Here is a 21,798-nt window from a genome sequence, read left to right as displayed (position 1 = left end):
AAGCGAGGACAACTACAAACAAAAAGAGGGAAAAGACTGTGTAGTTACAGAACTTCTAAATGGTGAGAGTTGCAAGACAGAATGCACTGTTCTAAACTCTGGGATAAAATTATAAATCATAGAGTAACCTCAAAGAAAAATTATAAACCGTCACATCATAATAAAAAAGAGGACAAGCAGCATATACTAAAACAACAGAACAAAGGAAATGATAACACAATTCATAAACATAATGAGCTCAGCACAGAAAATAATATGGAACAAAGAAAGCAGGGACACCATGACTATGCAACGGTAAAGAATAATGTAGAATCTGCAAAACACCGCATAACATGGATGAACATGGAGGACATTATGCTGAGTGAAATAAGTCAATCACAAAAGGACATATATTATATTAGTTCGTTATTGTAAAAGTCAAGGAAAGGTTTATCTACTGAAGGAAATTTTCTTTGTTGGTTACCAGGGGTGGGAGGGGAGGAGAGGGAAGGCTGTTAGATAGACAGAGATAAGTACTGATTTGGGTGAAGAGAAGGGAAATGTACCAAATGTGAGTGACCAATATGGCAGCATTGAGGATGTGAAAGACAGAGAGAGGTACATGGGAGGTATAGACAACAAATATGAACCCTTTTGCACATACGGTACTGCGTTGTTAGTGAAGGCAAACATGGGTATATGGATGGATAGATGGGTGGACGGTCTAATGATTAGATATGTCTATGAAATGAGGAGGGTATCCAAGAACATATATAGTGTTGGCAGAGAATGGTCCTGTAAGTTTATGTGAATGATCAGAATTCCCAAGTGTATAGTAGAGCTGACAAGGGGCAAGGTTGTGGTCACGGCTTGGTCACAGCCAGCTACCCAGAGCGACCGAGTAGTTGATCCTCCGGGCTTGGGACCATAGTCGTCGAGGACATCAAGCTCAATTGGCATAACATACTATACAAAACATTTTTCCCCTCCTACTTTGGCAAGAAGAAACTGGGATCTTAAAAGCTAGCAAGCTGCCATCTAGATGCAACGATGGATCTCTCCTCGTCCAGAGCAAATAAGAATGAAGAAAACCAAAATTCATGGAAACAATTAGTCCTAGCGAGTGGTACACCATCCGATCTGCAGCATATACAGCTATGAGATGAGAAGAACTAGATGGTGCCCGGCTACCACTGTCATCCACTTGGAAGGGATGTATGTAGGAGACCCTTGATAGAGAGGGAGAACAATGTGGAGCAAAACTCAAAATCATTTGGAGGAAAAAAAAAAAGTGGGGACCAGGTTTGCTGGTCTTATAGAGCCTGGTGGAACCACTGAGACTATGGCCCCTAGCTGCCCTTCAGGTCTGGAATTGAACCCACAGCTGTGGTTTCCAGCCAAACAAAATACAGGCATATGACTTAAACATTTACCTCAAGTAGATACACTCCTTGGAGAGATCATGGGAGAAAGAAGGGCTGCTTATGCATGGGGAGACAGCTCAGGGGGTACGAGTGTATGGAGGGATGGACACAGGGAAGAGGTAACTATGGGGAGGAAGTGGGAGGGGAGCTGTTGCATTGTGGTAAACTGTGGTCAATGATATGTATCTGTATATGTGAACTGCTGTATGGAAAGTGAATTTGCTTTGTAAATTTCACCCAAATCACAATTAAAAAAAAAGAAGAAGAAACTAAGAGATCTAAATCAAACCAACAAGGCCGGAGGCCAACTACAGAACACACCATCAATTGCTCATATGAAAGTTCAAGCTGAAGTTAAAGAAAGTTTAAAAAGTCCCCAAGAGCCAAAGTATAACTCTGAGGATATCCCACCTGAATTTAGAAATCATCTCAAAAATAGATTGATGCACTGAACATTAATATGACTGAAGACTAGATGAGCTGTGGGATAGTATCAAGAACATCATATATGAAGAAGCCAAAGGTCATTAAAAACACAGAAAGAAAGACAAGACAAAAATAGATGGCAGAAGAGACTCTGAAAGTTGCTCTTTAACATAGAGCAGATAAAGCAAATGGGAGACATTATGAAGTAAAAGAGATGAACAGAATATTTCAAAGGGCTACTTGAGACAACAAAGTATTATAATAAAATGTCCAAAGATCTCGAGTTAGAAAACTAAAAGGGAACAACATGCTTGGCATTTCTTAAGCTGAAAGAACTGAAGATAATATTCAAGCCTTGTCTGTCATCTCTGATCTCTCTTTACTCAACCTTTTTTCTTCTATATTTATTTTCCCCTAGTTCCTGCTGTTTTTTTGTTTTGTTTTGTTTTTTAGTTTAATAAAACAGAATGGTCCTTAAATAAATAAATAAATAAATAAATAATTTTTAAAAAAAAGTCAAGCCTTGAGTTGCAATACTAATGGATTCCATGGGCAAAATACTAAATCATGTGGAATGCATCAAAGGAAGATGGAAGGAATATACAAAAGGTTGGAACTACAAAGCCTAACTCCTAGAGAGGAAAATTACCTTTGAAGATTAAGGGATCACACTCTAGCTCTTTTATAAAGAATGACAAGTGGCAGTACTATCTCCAGAGGCTATCGAAATGTTAAGAGAAAGGAAAAAGGTGGTACTTGGCATTTCTTCACAGAAAAGCTTCAGATCCATAACATAACCACTATAATGCAGAACAAAACATAGTATGTGAAAGGTCAAGTAGAAGATATGTTTTTCCACTGTACAGCAACCCATCTTGCAGGAGTTTATCGCTTTGATTTATTTTCCATGAGAAGTGGATTAACTAGCTGATAGAGAAGCTCAATCCCACTTGTACATGTTGCAAACCATGAATATTATTGATTAACCACTTAAACTGGAAATGGGACCAAATACTTGGGCTCTTTATAATAAAAAATAGGAAAGAAAAAAAAAGCAATGGGACTTGTTTACTTGATCTAACATCTGTCCTTTTTTGTCCTTATCCCTAGAATTACCATCAACTTTATTGGAGCTTCATTTAGATTACAATAAAATTTCAAATGTGGAGGTGGAGGATTTTAAAAGATACAAAGATCTGCAAAGGTAAAAGTCCCCAAAATCTAACTAAGAAGTGATAGTACATGTAATATTATAATATTATCCAAACATTTTGAAGAATGTGTGTTAAGGTTGTCACTGCTACTATTGGAAAGTGTAAAGGAAAAAGATTATCACTGCTACTATTGGAAAATGTAAAGGAAAAATGAAAAAAAGATAGCTGTGATTGCTGTCTATGCTAATGGTAAAGAAAAAGAAAGTAGACATAGGAAAAAGGATACTTTTCAATTTTCCCTTCTGTTTCAATTAGGATAAAGAATTTTCTGATAATGGGAGGTTTGAGAGGGTTGCTACATACTGATTAGGTTATTAAATAAAGCCATACCTTTCTCCAAAAATGTGTGCTGTAAGAATGTCCAGGAATATAGTAGAGTTGACAAGGGACAAGGTTGTGGTGGCTTCTTGGCCACAGCCAGCTATCTGGAGGGAGAGAGCAGTTGGACCTGTGGGTTTGGGACCATGATCGTAGGGGACATCAAGCTCAATTGGCATAACATACTACACAAAAACATTATTCTACAGCTTACTTTGTTGAGTAGGAACTGGGAACTTAAAAGTTTGCAAGCGGCCATCTAGCTGCAACGATGGGTCTCTCTTCATCCAGAGCAAATAAGAATGAAGAAAAACACAGACACATGGAAACAATTAGTCCAAGGGACTGGTAGGCCATGTGATCCTCAGTCTACATGACTTTGAGATCAGCAGAATTAGATGGTGCCTGGCTATCACTGTCAATCACTCAGAGGGGGATCAGTGCAGGAGATCCTGGATAGAGTGGGAGAACAATGTAGAACAAAACTCAAAATCATAAAAAAAAAAAAAAAAGAGCAGGTTTGCTGGTCTGATAGAACCTGGTGAGACCCTCAAGATTATAGCTCCTAGCTACCCTTGAGGTCTGGAATTGAACTCACTCCTGTGGCTTCCAGCCAAACAACAGACCAGCATATGGGGTGAACATTTACATCAGGTAGATATACTACTATGAGTCATTAATCATAGGAGAACAGAAGGGCAGTGTTTGCACAGGGAGATAGCTCAGGCAGGTGGAGTGCATGGGAGGGCAGGGCACAGGAAAGAGGTAACTATGGGTAGGAAGAGAGCTGTTACATTGTGCAGAATTGCAGTCAATGTCATGAGACAAAATGTGTATGAACTGCTGAATAGAAAATGAATTTGCTCTGTAAAGTTTCACCCAAATCTCAATAAAAATAAATACATACATACCTACATACATACAAACAGGAAAAATTTATATTTCTAAGTTGTAATGTTAGGTCGCAGTATTTTACACCTAACCATCTGCATAAGAGTTCATGCATTTTATATCAATTTTAGGCTGGGCCTAGGAAACAACAGAATCACAGATATTGAAAATGGAAGTCTTGCTAATATACCACATGTAAGAGAAATACATTTGGAAAATAATAAACTTAAAAAAATCCCTTCAGGATTACAAGAGTTGAAATACCTCCAGGTAAAACTTTCTACTTGTGTTTAGTAGGTTTTAGGATTCTTTTTTTTTTAATTTTAAATATATTAGTATCTTGAACAAAGATTAAATAAGCAGCAAAGGTAAGTGGAATACACTGACTTCACAAGAGATGTTTTGAGAAGCAGGGAAGGGTTAGAACTGTTTCTACAGAGCTGTCACTTATAAAGGTCAGGTAGTCATCTCCATCTTCTGATTCTTCTTGTTGAAACTGCTAAGGCCAATGGGAGAGTTATTGATGCAGCTAATTTCAGACTTCTCAGGTGGTGGGTGGCTATATTAAGAGAGACTGGTTAGGAGGAAACCAAATAGGTTCACACATCCTTTCTTTCTGAAAACATTTCAAAAGGCAGAATATGAAGAGTAGATTTCAAATCTTTTTATTATCAGTATAGTGCTATATTTTTAATACATGTGCTTTATTTTATTTTAAAAATAATATATTACTAAAAGAAAGTAAGTATTTAAAAATTAAGTGCTCACATTTTGTTATTTTTCACTTCTCCTTATTAGAAATCTCTTCCTTCTAATCTGTTAATTCTTAGCGAAAAAAGAGAAGTTTTTGAGAATTTGATGAAGCTTCCAAGAAAATGAAGACAAGATTTTGCACCTAATTTTAGAACTGTCCTATGGACAGTCTATGGACTATCTATGGACCTTAGGTGAAGAATCTATATGGACTCTCACTTCATCTTAATATGTTTTTTCTCATGTGCTATATGAGAGAACAAAAGTGTACCCTGAGCCACTTTGCTTCTTCTAATTTTCTTTTTGATCTATCTTCAAAAAAGTTTTAAATTGCACTCCCTTGAGACATAAGCTTCCTGAATCCTTACTTTATCAAGCTATTCCATCTCTGATCTCATTATTGCTTACTATAGTCCACAACTCTGACTCCAGCTTCTGGTCTATCTTAAATCTACCTATATGGTTACGAGCATTTTCTTTTTTTAATGAATAGAATTATAACGTAAACAGTAAAGAACACAAGTCATAAGGATACCAGGCAATGAATTCAATAGTAAACATATTACATCTAGCATTAGTTTCTACCCAGTGAAGTCAGTGCTATGGGCAAATTACTAATATTGATTAATACTAATACTGTTGGGGGAAAGTACAGCAACCAAATCTGTCACATCTGTCACAAAGTCACCCAGATTAATACAGCATAGAGGGGTATCTAACAAAAACTTAAAGGTTTCAGCAATGTCTAGAGTTTTTGCAATCTGGCTCAAATCAGTGTTAGCAAAATGTAAAGGTACAATCTAGAAGTAACAACAGCCAGAAGTTTATATCCAAATTTTGCCAGCAAAAGGTTCCTACTCTTTTGTATGCCAAAAAAAGAAAAAACCACCAAACTCACTGCCATGGAGTTGGATATGACTGATAGTGACCCCTCCTTGGGTTTCCAAAAGTGCTGTCAATTAAGTAGATTGTTTTGACTTCCCAGAAATCTCACTGTTGCTAAGAAAGTCCAAAGAAGGAATTTAAAGGGCTGTTAAAGATGAAGGAAAGTTCCTACACTCACCATTCCTTTTTGAGTAATTTAATCTAAAAAGACATGTACACAGCATTGTTGCACCCAGAGAGGCAAGGGTCAGATTAGGGCAGGGAAAGGGGAGAGGTGAGCAAAGGTAGCAAGAGCCAGGTTGAATAGATTTAGCTTTTTCAGGGACCTTACAGACAGAGTTGGAACCAAGATTTTTGTGATCGGTAAGTACTGAGAGTGCAGGATGGATATCTATGCCGGGGAGCATATGGTGCATGTTTATATACTTAGTGCTTATGTGCAAGGGTACATACAGGGGAGCCAGAAAAAGATATGTCTAATCTGTGACAGATGGGGTTGTTTTTGTATTAGTTAATGGGTTTCAATTTATGTATATGAAGTTAGGTGTACGTTGTGTTTTACTCTGGTTCTCTTCCAGAAGCCAATACATGGCCCTCAGAAGCATAGAAAACTGTAATTGGTACAAATAAAGATCCAAGTATTAATGCTGTATTACAAATATGTATTTATCAAATAATTTTAAAAAGCAATTCTGTCCTTACCTCCCTTGATCACAGATAATGTTAGCTAACAATTCTTTACATTCATATTGTGAGCCAAATTCTTGGAGCATTGAATTTCATTCTTCTACCAATTTCTAATACTTTAAATGTGTCACTGAAGTAATTCTGCCTCTCTCTCTCTCTATATATATATGTCTACATCTCTATCTCACTATATGTGTGTCCTTTTTTATCTCTCATTATATATATCTGTGTCTATCTATCTATATACACATGCACATGTATATATGTCCCTCATTCTCTCTCATATGTGTGTATACACACACACACACACACACACATATACATATATATGGAGTACCTGGGTGGCACAACTGGTTGAGTACTTGACTACTAGTAGAAAACTTACTGGTTCAAACCCACCCAGAGGCACCACAGAAGACAAGCCTGGAAATCAGCTTACAAAAGGTCAAAGCCTTGAAAATCCTATGGAGCAGTTCTATTCTTTCATGAGTTGGAACTGACTAAAAAGCAACTAACAACAACAGACAGACAGAGAGAGGGTGAGGAAGAGGGAGAGGGAGAGGAGAGAATGAAGGAACTTAAACCTGTATGCTTTGGTCATGGCATAAAGTTCTGCTCCATATACCATATATGGAGCACTATCATTTATAAAACATGAGCTTGAGTCAGTATAACAGGTATTCAATATGTATATAAAAGTATACATATTTTAAGTGAAAATACTTATAAACCAAACAGATCCACAACCAGAGTATTTTATTTTTACATGTACTAGATATTAATAACCCATTGCTCTTTCCTACTACAACAGATAATCTTCCTGCATTCTAATTCAATTACAAAAGTGGGAGTGAATGACTTCTGTCCAACAGTGCCAAAGATGAAGAAATCTTTATACAGTGCAATAAGTTTATTCAACAATCCAGTGAAGTACTGGGAAGTACAACCTGCAACATTCCGTTGTGTTTTGAACAGAATGAGTGTTCAGCTTGGGAACTTCAGAAAGTAATAATTAGTAATGATTAATGTACATTTAATATAAAATTTTAAAAATATTACATCTGGAATAGTGGAATTCCATTAACAGTGGTAGAATTATACACATACATATATGAAAAAAATCTATTCTCAAATTTTAAGGCTGTAAATTAGGGACATAATGAGTCAAGTCCACTGATTTATAATAAAAAATTTCACCATATTTTTGCAAAATTATTGGTACATCCGTACAAAGAGGAGGATTATTGAAGTTTTCTTTTGCATATGAATTATTTTGCATAAATCTCAGGCTTGAACATTCCTTTCTCAGTAGCAAAAAATATGTCATTCAGTATTTAACATTTTGTTATCATGTGTATTTTAAAAATATATGTACTGTAAATGAAATGCTTGACTTAGCAAAATTTGTGCTTTTTTATTTGCTGTCAGAAAAAGAAAACTGACGAGGATAGCCATATGAAGAGTGCACTGCACTATTTTTCTTTTCTCTTTAAAAACTTAGGCAGTACTGTAATGTTTCTAAGGATATTGAAGTATGGTTTGATATAATCATATGTTTTATCCTTAAAACGAATTTCTTATAGTAAAGCCTTCACTAAGTGTTTATTACCAACTTGACAGATGCTATTCATGAAAGCTGGTTTTTGGATTATAGTATATGCTTTTCTTTTTTAATTATTATTATTATAAAATCTGAATAATGTGTGCTGTTTATATAACATCTGTAACTCACATTTTTCAGTATCACAGTTATTATAAGCTCATAAAGTCATGTCCATTGTTAGGTTATATAACATATAACCTCAACACTGAAGAAAGAGTATTTTTGAAATATCCCACTTTGGAAGACTTTGATCCGAAAAGCCTGGATACTATCAACTCTATACCATATTTTTTCCTCAAAGAAGCACAAACTGGACAGTTATTAAAAAGACACTTGGTGTAAATGAATAGGCAAAGCATTAAATAAAACAGACAAAAAGTGAAAGTTCTGTATAAAAGTTAAGAGTACTTTATGTATTTTTATTGGCATTCAAAAAAAGCTAAATAAAATCAGAAAACACCATTAAAAATATTTGTTTAAAATAAAATACTGTGCTTTAGTTTAATTTTTCTTTTCCCACACATAATCAAAAACTATTTTTCAGAAAATAATAAATTAAATATGACATTGGAATAGTATTAATGATTATATTAATAACAGTACTGAAACATGACAAATTATTATTGCGACATGGAATAATTTTTATACTGAACTACCTAAAAAATAAGTTTTTAAATCATTTAGAGGTAGGGGGAGAAAATGTTACACATATAGCAAGAACAGATGGAGGGATTACATATCAAGATTGTTGTCATTAACTGCCACTGAGTCTGTTCTGACTCATAGCGACCCTATATACAACTGAAGAAACACTACCTGGTCCTCTCCAGCCTCATAATCGTTGGTATGTTTGAGCCCATTGTGGCAATTGCTGTGTTAGTTCATCTTGTTGAGGGTCTTCCTCTCTTATGCTGACCCTTTACCAAGCATAAAGTCTTTCTCTTGGAGCTGATCTATCCTGATAACATGTTCAAAGTACGTAAGTCTTGCCATCCTGACTCTGTACTTCCTCCCAAACAGATTTGTTCATTCTTCTGGCTGCCCATGGCATATTCAATAGTCTTTGTCAACACTGTAATTTGAAGGCACCAATTCTTTGGTCTTCCTTATTAACTATCCAGCTTTGGTACGCATATGAGGCAGTTGAAAATATCATGGCTTGAGTTAGGCATATCAAGATTAAAATGAGTAAATAAGCTATTATTTCTTCACAGGAGGATTTCTGACCATGTGCTATTGACATTTTGACCAGATGATTCTTTGTTCAGGGGGCTTCCCTTCTGTGCATTACAAAATATTTAGCAGCAATCTTCATCTCAACCCACTAGAATGACAGTATCATCTCCATTTATCCCTCCTTGATCCCCTAGCTCTTCACTCCCACCTAATGATCAAATTTTATTACAACATTGCTGAATATCCTGAAGGTAGGATGGGGAGGAAGGGTACAATTACTTTATAAAAAAATTACTTATCTTAGAACTTTTGCCATAATTTTGGAAATCTGGAAGAAAACACATATTTATATACAATTTGTAGGGGCAAGAAGATACTGTGATTAAAACAATAAAGGTTACCTATGAGGAACCATATAACAGAAAGAACTTCAACTTGCAAGAAATTAATTGGAAATCCAGTTCTATTTACTGCCCAGTCTTGGGCAGATAATAAATTCTTTGAACCTGCTTCCTCTTTTACAAAAGGTGGTGTGGTGTGTGTGTGGGGGGGGGGGGGCGAAGATATAGATCACATAAGGTTATTATCAGGATTGATGAATAAAAAAAAAGTATATGAAAATGTTTTGTAAAATATGAAGGCTCAGAAAACATGAGTAATGATTATACTTACCAAGTTTTGACTGACATGAAAAAGTAAAGATTATGAAGTCCTTAAAAATAAGATAGTAGAATCTGTGAAACACCTCATAATGTGGATAAACTTGGAAGACAATATGCTGAGTGACATAAGTCAATCACAGAAGGGCAAATACTGTATGAGTCTACTATTGTAAAAAGTCAAGGGAAGGTTTACTTATGGAAGGAAACTTTCTTTGTTGGTTACCAGGATGGGAGGGGAGGGAAGAGAAAATTGCTAGATAGATAAGGTAAAGGTATTGATTTGGGTGAAGGGAAAGGCAATATACCAAAAGTGAGTGACCAGAACAACAGCAGTAAGGAAAAGAAAGACATGGAGAGGTACACAACAGGTACAAACAACAAATGTAAAAATTTTTACATACACAATACTGCATTATCAGTAATAACAAACATTAATCTATGATTGGATACATAGGAAGACAAGTTAAATGATCAGCCACGTCTATGTAAAAGGGGAATACCCATGACCATTTATAAATCCAGCAGACAATATTTCTACATACGTATCTGTATGTGCTATAAAAATGTTTATATATATTAGTGCTAACAACGCCAAGATATAACTTGTTGTGAACAGCCAAACACCTTGGGGGAGTGAGTCACTTGGGCCAACAGGTTTGGAACCATGGTGGTGAGGGACAACAAGCTCAATGGGCATAAAACACTACACAAAAACATTATTCTACATCCTACTTTGGTGAGCAGTGTCTGGAGACTTAAAATCTTGCAAGTGGCCATCTAGATGCAACAATTGGTCTCTCCTGATCCAGAGCAAAGAAAAATGAAGAAAATCAAAGATGCATGGAAACAATTAATCTGAGGAACTAGTGGGCTACATGAACCTCAACCTACATGACCCTGAGATCAGAAGAACTAGATGGTGACTGGCTACCACTGTAAACCACTTGGAAAAGGATCAAAATGGGAGATTCTGGTTACAGAAGGACAAAAATGTAGAACAAAACTCAAATTCATAAAAAAGACTAGGCTTACTGATCTGATAGAGACTGGTACTGAGTCACCCTTTAGGCCTGGAATTGAACCACTGTGGCTTCCAGATAAATAATGGACAGGCATGTAAAGTGAAAGGTTATACAAAGTAGGTACTATCTGTAGAAAAATTAACCATGGGAGATCAGAAGGGTAGCAAATGCACAGGGAGACAGCTCAGAGGGCAGAAATGCATAGGAAAGAAGGATACAGGGAAAGGGTACAGAGATGAAGTGGGAAGAGAGCTGTTACATTATGGGGATTGCAATCCATGTTATGAAACAAAATGTGTTATGAACCATTTAATGAAAAATGAATTTGCTCTGTAAGCTTTCACACAAATCACAATTAAAAATAAATAAGTAGATAGATAATAATACTACGGTGATTGTTGCTGTTATGTGTTGATGAGTCAGACCTGACTCATAGCAACCCCTCCTTGGGTTTCTGAGGCGGTACCACTACAGAAGTAGATTGCCTAACCTTCCTTCCGAGGAGTGGCTGGTGGGTTTGAACCGCAAGCCTTCTGGTTAGCAGTCAAGTGTCAAGTGCCTTAGGCACTATGCTACCAGAGCTCCTACTACAATGATAATCACTCTCAAATTGAAATATTCAAAATTATCTTTTCTCTAGTATAACAAAAAAATTAAAAAAAACTGTGTTATCTTGGCAAATATCAGAACATATGTAAAAAGTCAAGTCTCCATTAAAATTGGATGACTCAGTTATTTAATAATTAATATAATAAAGTAATGCTAATATTAGAATTATCTTAACAGAGTGAGATTAGTGTTTGACCTGAGTAATGATGTCTTTAATTCTTTAGAATTAAATTAATCCTCTTAAAAGAAGAGACAGAACAAAACTGTTAAAATACTGAACATGATTCCTGAAGGTCCTGCAATTAATGTTTGTGTTCTTCTTCCCAGACCAGTTAGCCAATTTTGGGTAAAAATTTCCAAAACACAAATCATTTTTAAAAAATATGTACAACCTGGAGAGTTCCAGTAAGATGGTGGGATAGGCAGACAAACTACACAAACCCTCTTCAACAATGAAAAGAGAAACCAATTGATACAGATACAGAAGATAATCCTGGAACCTTGAGCTTTGAAAGGAAGGTTAGAGAAGTGGACTAAACTCCAACTAGTAGAAGAATCCTCATGAAAATACCAAATAAAGAGACAAACGGAGTTGCAGACTGTCAGCTATCTTGATGGCAGGAACAGTTTGGGTATTTCCAAGTGGTGTTAGGGTCTAAGAACCTAAAAATTGGTCCTGCTCACCAAGGGTTGCAAGAAGGACTGAACTGGTGGCTAATGACTGAAAAGGGAAAGAGCAAAGAAGGAGAAAAACTAAGCTGTGGACATTTTGCTGTCTGGAGGATATAGCCATTTTGAACGTTTACAAGTTGTTTGACCATTTTGGATATTTAAAGCAACAGTGTTTTATCAGATTCCAGGGACCTAAGAATAGGTTCTACTTACCAAGGAAAGCAGACACACTGGAGGCTAAGGACTGCAAAGGTGCAATATTCCCCTTGTTACTCTCATACCCCACACCCTCTTTGTGAACTGAGATGGGGTCATCTTTCACTCTCACCTACTTTCTGGGCTGGCAGGAATTCCATCCCAGTCTGTGTGCTCTGACGGAGACTGGGTGTCGAGGCCTGCCCACCCGAGATTTGTTTTTTGTTTCTTATTTCTTTTTGTTTGTTTTAAAATTATTATTCTTTTTCTTCTTCCTTTTTATTTTTATTCCTTATTCTTCCCTTCCCAGGTTCCAGTTTTTGGCTCTTTCTCTCTTCCCTACTATTTCTGATTCCTACTTTTTTTTTCTTGTAGTTCTCCCTATCTCTTGTTTTTCCTTTTGCATTTTTCTCATTTGTCCCTTCATTATTCTCTTCCTCTACGTCTTTTCTCTTATTCCCACCTCCCCAAATATTGTGGACTTCTTTTTTCCTTTTCTATTCATATTTCTTTGTCTTTTAAAAGTATTTCTTTAAATATTTTGTCTCATTTATTGCCTTGTCATTGTTTCTTTTTGATTGTTTGTTTCTATGTCTTTTTTGGTGATTGTTTCTGTCTGTTTATATCGTGTGTGGTTTTTAACCTCTTGCTTTTACAGTTTTGTGGTTTCCCAATTGTTGTTTTTGTCTAACTGAGTGGGAGACAGCAACTGTGCCTATAGAACCCAACCATACCTGCACCTCCTGCAACCCTACCTACTGAGTGAGGGCAACCACTGCTTCTGCACCAACTGGCCAATGATACACAACAGCCAATACTAACCTGACTCACCCTTAACTGCTTTTAACAAACACTTAACAGAGACCTGTGCATCCTCTCTCATACTCTATCACAGCCACCAAAAGATGAGTGGTGAGTACATAAGTGTAGCCAACTAGTGAACAGAGGAGCACAGTACCCTGTTTACTCAGATACATACAAGCAAAACAAACAAACAAAATAAATATCTTGAGTAAATCACTAAAACATACATTCACCAACTAAATATAAATACAACAAAGGCACAATGTCTTGAAGACAACAGAGCATCACAGTCCATGCAAAGAAGCAAGATAGAGTGGGAGAAACAAAGGAATAGGATATAGACCCAGAACACATCCTTAAGGAAGAAACAGCACTGGAACTCCCTGATAAGGGATTCAAAAGAATTATATTTAGGTACCTTCGAGGGACTGAGAGACAGACCAAGGAAAACACTGACAAAAATTAAGGAAAACAAGGACAACAGAACCACCGACCTGTGGTCAGCTGATCTTTGAAAAAAGGCTGAAATCCATTACATGGGGAAGAGACGGTCTCTAACAAATGGTACTGGCAAAAGTGCAGAAAAATTTGCATAAAAATTGAAAAAGATCTGTACTTCAACACTATAGACAAAAACTAACTCCAGATACATCAAAGACTTAAATGTGAAACCTAAAACTATAAAGACACTCAAGAAAAAAATTGGCGCAAATTTAGAGACCCTTATATATGGCATAAGGGTTGCCTGCTAACCAGACGTCTGGCAGCTCAAACCCACCAGCCACTCCTCGGAAGGAAGGTTGGGCAATACTACTTCTGTAGTGATACTGCCTCGGAAACCCAAGGAGGGGTCGCTATGAGTCAGGTTTGACTCGACGGCACGTAACAACAACAACAACATATATGGCATAAATAGACTATCAAGCATAACCCAAAATGCACAAACAGCAGAGGATAAAATAGATGAATGGAACCTGCTAAAAATTAATTTTTTATGTGCTTCAAAAGACTTCTTCAAAAGAGTAAAAACAGAACCTACAGATTGGGAAAAAATATTTGGCAATGGCATATCTGACAAGGGACTTATCTCTAAAATTTATAGAAAACTCTAATACCTCAACATGAAAAAGACAAATGATCCAATTTAAAAATGGACAGAAGACATGAATAGACACTTCACCAAAGAGGATAGTCAGGCGGCGAACAAACTCATGAAGAAATGTTCATGATCATTAGCCATTGCTGTTGTTGTTGTTAAGTGCCGTCGAGTCGTTTCCGACTCATAGCAACTCCATGCACAGCAGAACGAAACACTGCCCGATCCCGCGCCAGCCCCACAATCCCTGCTATACTTGAGCCTATCATGGCAGCCACCGTGTCAATCCATCTCGTTGAAGGCCTCCCCCTCTTTCGTCGACCCTCCACCCTACCAAGCAGGACATCCTTCTCCAGGGAATGGTCCCTTCTTACAACATGACCAAAACAGGTGAGACGAAGTCTGGCCATTCTTGCTTCCAAGGAGCATTCTGGCTGCACTTCTTCCAGGACAGATCTGTTAGTTCTTTTAGCAGTCCATGGTACTTTCAGCATTCTTCGCCAGCACCACAACTCAAAACCATCAACTCTTCTTCGGTCTTCCTTTTTCATTGTCCAGCTCTCACATGCATATGAGGCGATTGGAAATATCATGGCTTGTGTCAGGCGCACCTTAGTCCTCAAGGAGATATCCTTGCTCCTCAGCACTTGAAACAGTTCCTTCGCAGTTGACTTTCCCAATGCTACACATCGTCTAATGTCCTGACTGCTGCTTCCATTGGCATTGATTGTAAAACCAAGCAACGTGAATTCTTTGACAACCTCAATCTTCTCTCCATTTATTGTGATGCTGCTCATTGGTCCAGTTGTGAGGATTTTTGTTTTCTTTATGTTGAGATGTAATCCATACTGCAGACTGTATTCTTCAACCTTCATCAGTAGGTGCCTTAAGCCATCCTCACTTTCAGCAAGCAAAGTTGTATCATCTGCATATCTCAGGTTGTTAATGATTCTTCCTCCAATCCTGATACCACGTTTTTCTTCATATAGTCCAGCTTCTCGGATTATTTGCTCAGCATATAGATTGAATAAGTATGGAGACAGTATACAACCCTGACGCACTTCCTTCTTGATTTTAAACCATGTAGTGTCCTCTTGTTCTGTTCGAACAACAGCCTCCTGGTCAAGGTACAGATTCCTCATGAGTACAATCAAGTGCTCAAGGATTCCCATTCTTCTCAATGTTGTCCATAATTTGTCATGATCCACAGAACCAAATGCCTTTGCATAGTCAATAAAACACAAGTAAACACCTTTCTGGTATTCCCTTCCTTGAGCCAAGATCCATCTGACAACAGCTATGATATCCCTTGTTCCACGTCCTCTTCTGAATCCGGCTTGAACCTCTGGAAGTTCTCTATCAATATACTGCTGCAAACGTTTCTGAATTATCTTCAGTAAGATCTTACTTGCACATTAGCCATTAGAGAGATGGAAATCAAAATTAAAATGAGACACCATCTTGCCCCAGCCCTAATAACAAAGTTCAACAAGACAGAAAATAAGAAATGCTGGTAAGGATGTGGAGAGATTGGGACTCTCAAACACTGCTGGTGGAACTAAAAAATGATACAACCACTGTGCAAAGCAGTATATCAAGTCCTTAAAAAGTTGGAATTAGAAACATCATTTGACACAGCAATCCCATTACTAGGCATGTATCTTAAAGAAGTGAGAGGCAGAACAAGAACAGACATATGAACAGCCATATTCATCATAACACTATTAACAATAGTGTAAAGATGGAAACAACCTAGGTGCCCATCAACAAAAGAATGGATAACCAAATTATGGTACATACACACAATGGAATACTATGCAACAATAAAGAAAAACGTAAAATCTGTAAAACACTGCAGAATGTGGATGAACTTGGAGTACATTATGCTGAGTGAAATAAGTCAATCACAGAAGAAAAAATATTGTATTAGTCCGCTATTGTGAAAAGTCAAGAGAAGGTTTATATATGGAAGGAAACTTTCTCTGTTGGTTACCAGGTGTGGGAGGGGAGAGGAGGGAATACTGACAGATAGGTAGAGACGTATTGATTTGGGTGAAGGGAAGGGCAATGTACCAAATATGAGAGATCAACACTGTGGCAGTGAAGAAAAGGAAGGCATAGAGAGGTACATGGGAGATACCAACAAGAAAGATGCACCCTTTTGCACATACAGTACTGCAATGTCAGTGATGGCAAATATTGATTTACGGGTGGATAGATGGGTGGACAAGCTGAATGGTTATGCTTGTCTAGGCAGGGGGGAGTGTGCCCATGACCATGTAAACAAGTGGTAGACGATGTTTCTACAAGTGTATTTGTATGTTTTGTGAGATTGTCCAGTTATATAGTACAGCTGACAAGGGACAAGGCTGTGGTGACTTATTGGCCACCGCCAGCTACCCAGAGGGAGCGAGTAGTTAGACCTGGGGGCTCAGGACCATGGTTGCAAGGAACATCAGGCTCAATTGGTAGAACATACTACACAAAAACACTGATCCACATCCTACTTTGATGAGTAGTGACTGGGATCTTAAAAGCTTGCAAGCGGCCATCCAGATGCAACCCAGAGCAAAGAATGACGAAAACCAGAGACGCATGGAAGCAGTTAGTCCAAGGGACAGGTAGAACATGTGATCCTCGGCCTATATGACCATGAGACCAGAAAAACTACATTGAGCCCCGCTACCACTGTCAAGGGAGCTCTGGTAGCATAGTGTCTAAGGCATGTGACTGCTAACCAGAAGGCTGGCAGTTCAAACCCACCAGCCACTCTTTGGAAGGAAGATGGGGCAATCTACTTCCGTAGTGATACTGCCTCAGCAACCCAATGAGGGGTCATTATGAGTCAGGCCCGACTCGACAGCTCATAACAACAACAACACAACAACCTCTGTCAACCACTTCGAGGGAGATCTGTGTAGATCTTGGAAAGAGTGGGTGAACAACGTGGAACAAAACTCAAAATTATTTAAAAAAAAGAGCAGGTTTGCTGCTCTGATAGAGCCTGGTAAATCCCCTGAGACTATGGTCTCTACCTGTCCTTCAGGTATGGAACTGAACTCATTCTTGTGGCTTCCAGCCAAATCAAAGTCCAGCACATGGGCTGAACATTCATATCAGGTAGATACACTCTTTGGAGAGAACAATCATGGGAGAACAGAAAGGCAGTGTATGCACAGGGAGACAGTTGGGGGCAGGAGTACATGGGAGGGAAGGACACAGGGAAGAGGTAAATACGGGGAGGAAGTGGAAGAGAGCGGTTACATTGTGGGAAATTGCAGTCAATCTCATGAGACAAAATGTGTGTGGCAAATGAATTTGTTCTGTAAACTTTTACCCAAATCACAATTAAAAAAAATTATATCCAATCCAAACTGCATTAAAGTTTTTGTCATTGTATTTCTTTGAAAAAGATCTTTTTTTAAAAAAACTGATTTCTAATTTTTAGTTTTTATATCTGCTACAGATCATTATCATAATGCCCATTGAGTAACTAGCACAAACTAATTTTTGGTAAATACAAAATATCAAAATCCATTAAAGATGCAAAACAAACGAGTTGCTACAACTTCTTGGGTATATCAGGGACTCTCAGAGATTATATACCTTTTTTCTTCCAAATTACCATAATAAAAAAAATGATAATCAGAATCCATGAAACTTACATTAATATATTTTGAAGCATTTGCTAACGTTACTGAAATTTAAATTTTTAACTTCAGTTTTCAAGGAAATGCTCTCCTCCAAGCTCTTCTTCTCTAATTTTTAAATTTACTTTCATTAAGCTTCCATACAATTTCACTTTGTTTCATAACACCATCAATTTTGGAAAGTGTCTTATTTAAGGTTTCTTTCCTTACTACTCACATTGTCATCCTGTTGCACCTGAGATAACAACTCTTTTGAAATTATTTTCTCAAAACCATATTATATTAATGATATTAAATAACAATATTGAACTAACTGAAAATACCATGGCTTGGTAGGCTCACCTTAGTCTTAAAAGTTAAATCTTTGCTTCTTAACACTTTAAAGAGGTCTTTTGCAGCAGACTTGCCCAGTGAATACCACATTGGATTTTGTGACTGCAGTTTCCATGGGTGTTGACTACGGATCCAAGTAAAATGAAATCCATGACCATTTTAATTTTTTCTCCATTTACTGTTATGTTGCTTATTGCTCCAGTTGTGAGGATTTTGTTTTATATTGAGGTGTAATCCATATCAAAGATTATACAATTTGGTCTTCATAAGAAAATGTGTCAAGTCATCTTTACTTTCAGCAAGCAAGGTTGCGTTGTCTACATATTGCAGGTGTAAATGACTCTTCCTTCAATCTTGATGATGCATTCTTCTTCGTATAGTCCAGCTTCTCGAATTATTTGTTCAGCATACAGATTAATAAGTATGGTGAAAGGATAACCCTGATGCACATCCTTCCTTTCCTGATTTTAAACCATGAAGCAGCCTCTTGTTCTGTTTGAATAACAGCTTCTTGGTCTATACACAGTTTCTTCATGAGCACAATTAAGTGTTATGGGATTCCCATTTTTCACAATGTTATCCATAATTTGTTATGATCCACACAGTCAGATGCCTTTGCATAGTCAATGAAAGGCAAGTAGACATCTTTCTGGTGTTATTTGCATTCAGCTAAGATCCATCTGACATCAGCAATGATATCCTTCATACCACGTTGTCATCTGAATCCAGCTTGAATTTCTGGAAGTTCCCTGTCAACATACGGCTACAAACACTTGTGAATTATCTTCAACACAATTTTACCTGTGTGTGATATTAATAATATTGTTCTATAATGTCCACGTTCTGTTGGTCCCTTTTCTTTAGAATGGGCATAAATATAGTTATCTTCTAGTGAATTGGCCAAATTTGCTGGCATAAAGGAGTAAGCGTTTTCAGTGCTGCATCTGTTTGTTGAAACATCTCAATAGATATTCTGTCAATTCTGAGAGCACTGTTTTTTTGTCAATTCTTTCAGTGCAGCTTAGACTTTTTCCTTCAGTATCATTGATTCTTGATCATACGCTACCTCCTGAAATAGCTGAACACTGACCAATTCTTTGTGGCACAGTAAATCTCCACATTCCTTCCATCTTCTATTGAATATATTGCTATATTCTATATATATTATATATAGAATATATATATATATATATTCTATATATAATATATTGCTATATTCTATATATATTATATATAGAATATATATATATATATATTCTATATATAATATATTGCTATATTCTATAGCAGTCAACATTTTACCCATAGAATCTTCCAGTATTGCAACATGAAGCTTGAATTTTTCATTCAGTTCTTTCAGCTTGAGAAATGCCAGATATGTTTTTCCTCTTTGTTTTTCTAACTCCAGGCCTTTTCACATTTCATTATACTACTTTACTTTTCTTTTTGAACTGCCCTTTTAAATCTTCTGTTCAGCTCTTTTATTGTCATTTCTCCATTCATCTTCCCTATTTTCTGTTCAAGAACAAGTTTCAGAGTCTCTTCTCACATTCACTTTGGGTTTTTCTTCCCTTCCTGCCTTTTTAATGATCATTTGCTTGCTTCATGTATGATGTTCTTGATGGCATCCCACAATTCATCTGGTTTTCAGTCGTTAGTGTTGAATGCGTCACATGTATTCTTCAGATGGTCTCCAAATTCAGGTGATATATAGTCAAGGTCTTATTTTGTTTCTCATTGACTTGTTTTAATTTTTTTCAGCTTCAACTTGACTTATATATGAGTAATGGATGGTGTGTTCCACAGTCAGCTCCTGTCCTTGTTTTGAGTGATGATATTGAGCTTTTCCATTGCTTCTTTCCACAGATTGGTTGATCTGATTATTATATACTCCATCTGGCAAAGTCCACATGTACAGTTGCTGTCTATGTTGTTGAAAAAAGATATATGTGTAGGACTTCCAGCAAGCTGGTGGAATAGACAAACAAGCTATGTAGACTCTCTTAAACAAAGAAACAAGAAATTAATTGAAACAGATACAGAAGATAATCCAGAAGCCCTGATGTTTGAAAGGAAAGATATAAAAGTGGATTAAACACAAACTAGTAAAAGAACCTGAATGAAAATATTAAATAAGGAAACAAATGGGGCTTTGGACTATTAGCTATCCTGACAGCATGGCCAGCTTCAATATTTACAAGTGCTGTTAGAATCTGGGCAGCACCTATGAGTTGGCTCTGCTCACCAAGGACTGCATGAACAATTCCATTGGTGGCTGACAACTAGAAAGGAAAGCAGCAAATATGGAGACAAACTGAGCTGTGAACTTTTGGCTGTCCTGAGGGTGCAGCCATTTTGAATATTTGCAAGTGGTGCAGCAATTGTGAATATTTGCAAGAGGCGATCTAATCCCAGTGAACAAAGAATAGGCTCTGTTCTGGTTATCTAGTGCCACTCTGACAATAAATATACCACAATGGGGATGGCCTTAACAAACAGGAGTTTATTCTCTTCCAGTTTGGAGGTTTTAAGTCCAAGTTCAAAGTGCCAGGCTCTAGGGGCTGGGTGAAAGACCCTCAACCTTGAGGTCTAGCTCTGCCTTCTGTTCCCGGCTCACTGGAGCTAGAGGCCTTTCTTCACTCAGTCAGTTGCTGGCTGCTGAGGCTGAGAAGCCCAAGGTTAACAAGTAAAAAAGCATAGTCCCGATGTTACCAAACCACACGGCAGGTTATTAATTTAAGTCCATCGTAAGTCCCATGGCAGGCTGCTGAGCAACAACACGGCTACATGCAGGGTTCAAGCTAGAGACCAGTCCCCAAGGCTTCTCCTTATATGCAGGAAGCAGACCACATCCCGAAGACAGCTACTCAGCTGCTTGTGGCAGATCCCACTATGAAGTTGATTGCCAGTCTCATCATGGGGAATAACTACCACCAGGTGCCCAGCCACTCAACCAGGCCCACCCAAGTTGACACACAAATGTAACCACCACAGTCTCTGCTTGTGGAGGACAAAACGGGCACCCACTGGAGGCTGATGACTGGAAAGGTTTGATATTCCCCTTGTTACGCTTATAACACACACCTTCTTGGTGAACAGAAATGTGGCCATGCCCCACTTCCACCCAGCCTCTGCAGAGGCAGGAATTCCATCCCATTTTATGTGTCCTGAGCCACTGCTACCAGTTTTACTATTATTATTATTCCTTTTTTTCGTCCGATTGTTTATGCTTTTTTGTTTTGCTTTCCTATTCCTTGTTACCATCTTTTTCTTGTCTCTCTCTCTCTCTCTTTTTTTTTTTTTTTTAATATTTCACTCTTGCTTTTTTTTCTACTACCCTTGGGCAATCCTACTTCCGTAGTGATACTGCCTCGGAAACCCAAGGAGGGGTCGCTATGA

At 37.5% G+C, this 21,798-nt stretch overlaps 2 protein-coding genes across 2 annotated transcripts in view; one reads left to right on the top strand and one right to left on the bottom strand.

The window, feature by feature from the left end:
* The window catches only part of ASPN (asporin), a 23,614-nt gene extending 16,028 nt beyond the window's left edge, over positions 1-7,586 (top strand). The window contains exons 5-7 of the mRNA XM_007953008.2: positions 2,940-3,033; positions 4,384-4,522; positions 7,389-7,586. Of these exons, the coding sequence (XP_007951199.1) occupies positions 2,940-3,033; positions 4,384-4,522; positions 7,389-7,586 (431 nt within the window). The remainder of the gene's footprint in view (positions 1-2,939; positions 3,034-4,383; positions 4,523-7,388) is intronic.
* LOC103207414 (centromere protein P) overlaps positions 1-21,798 on the bottom strand; it is a 617,074-nt gene that overhangs the window by 329,767 nt on the left and 265,509 nt on the right. The gene's annotated exons all lie outside the window — the stretch shown is intronic.

Source organism: Orycteropus afer, unplaced genomic scaffold (assembly GCF_000298275.1).
Source record: "Orycteropus afer afer isolate SDZICR_OR568_19922 unplaced genomic scaffold, OryAfe1.0 scaffold00368, whole genome shotgun sequence".
NCBI classification, from domain to species: Eukaryota; Metazoa; Chordata; class Mammalia; order Tubulidentata; family Orycteropodidae; genus Orycteropus; species Orycteropus afer.
The sequence above is the reverse complement of the archived record's forward strand: the minus strand, read 5'-3'. Positions and strand labels throughout refer to the sequence as shown.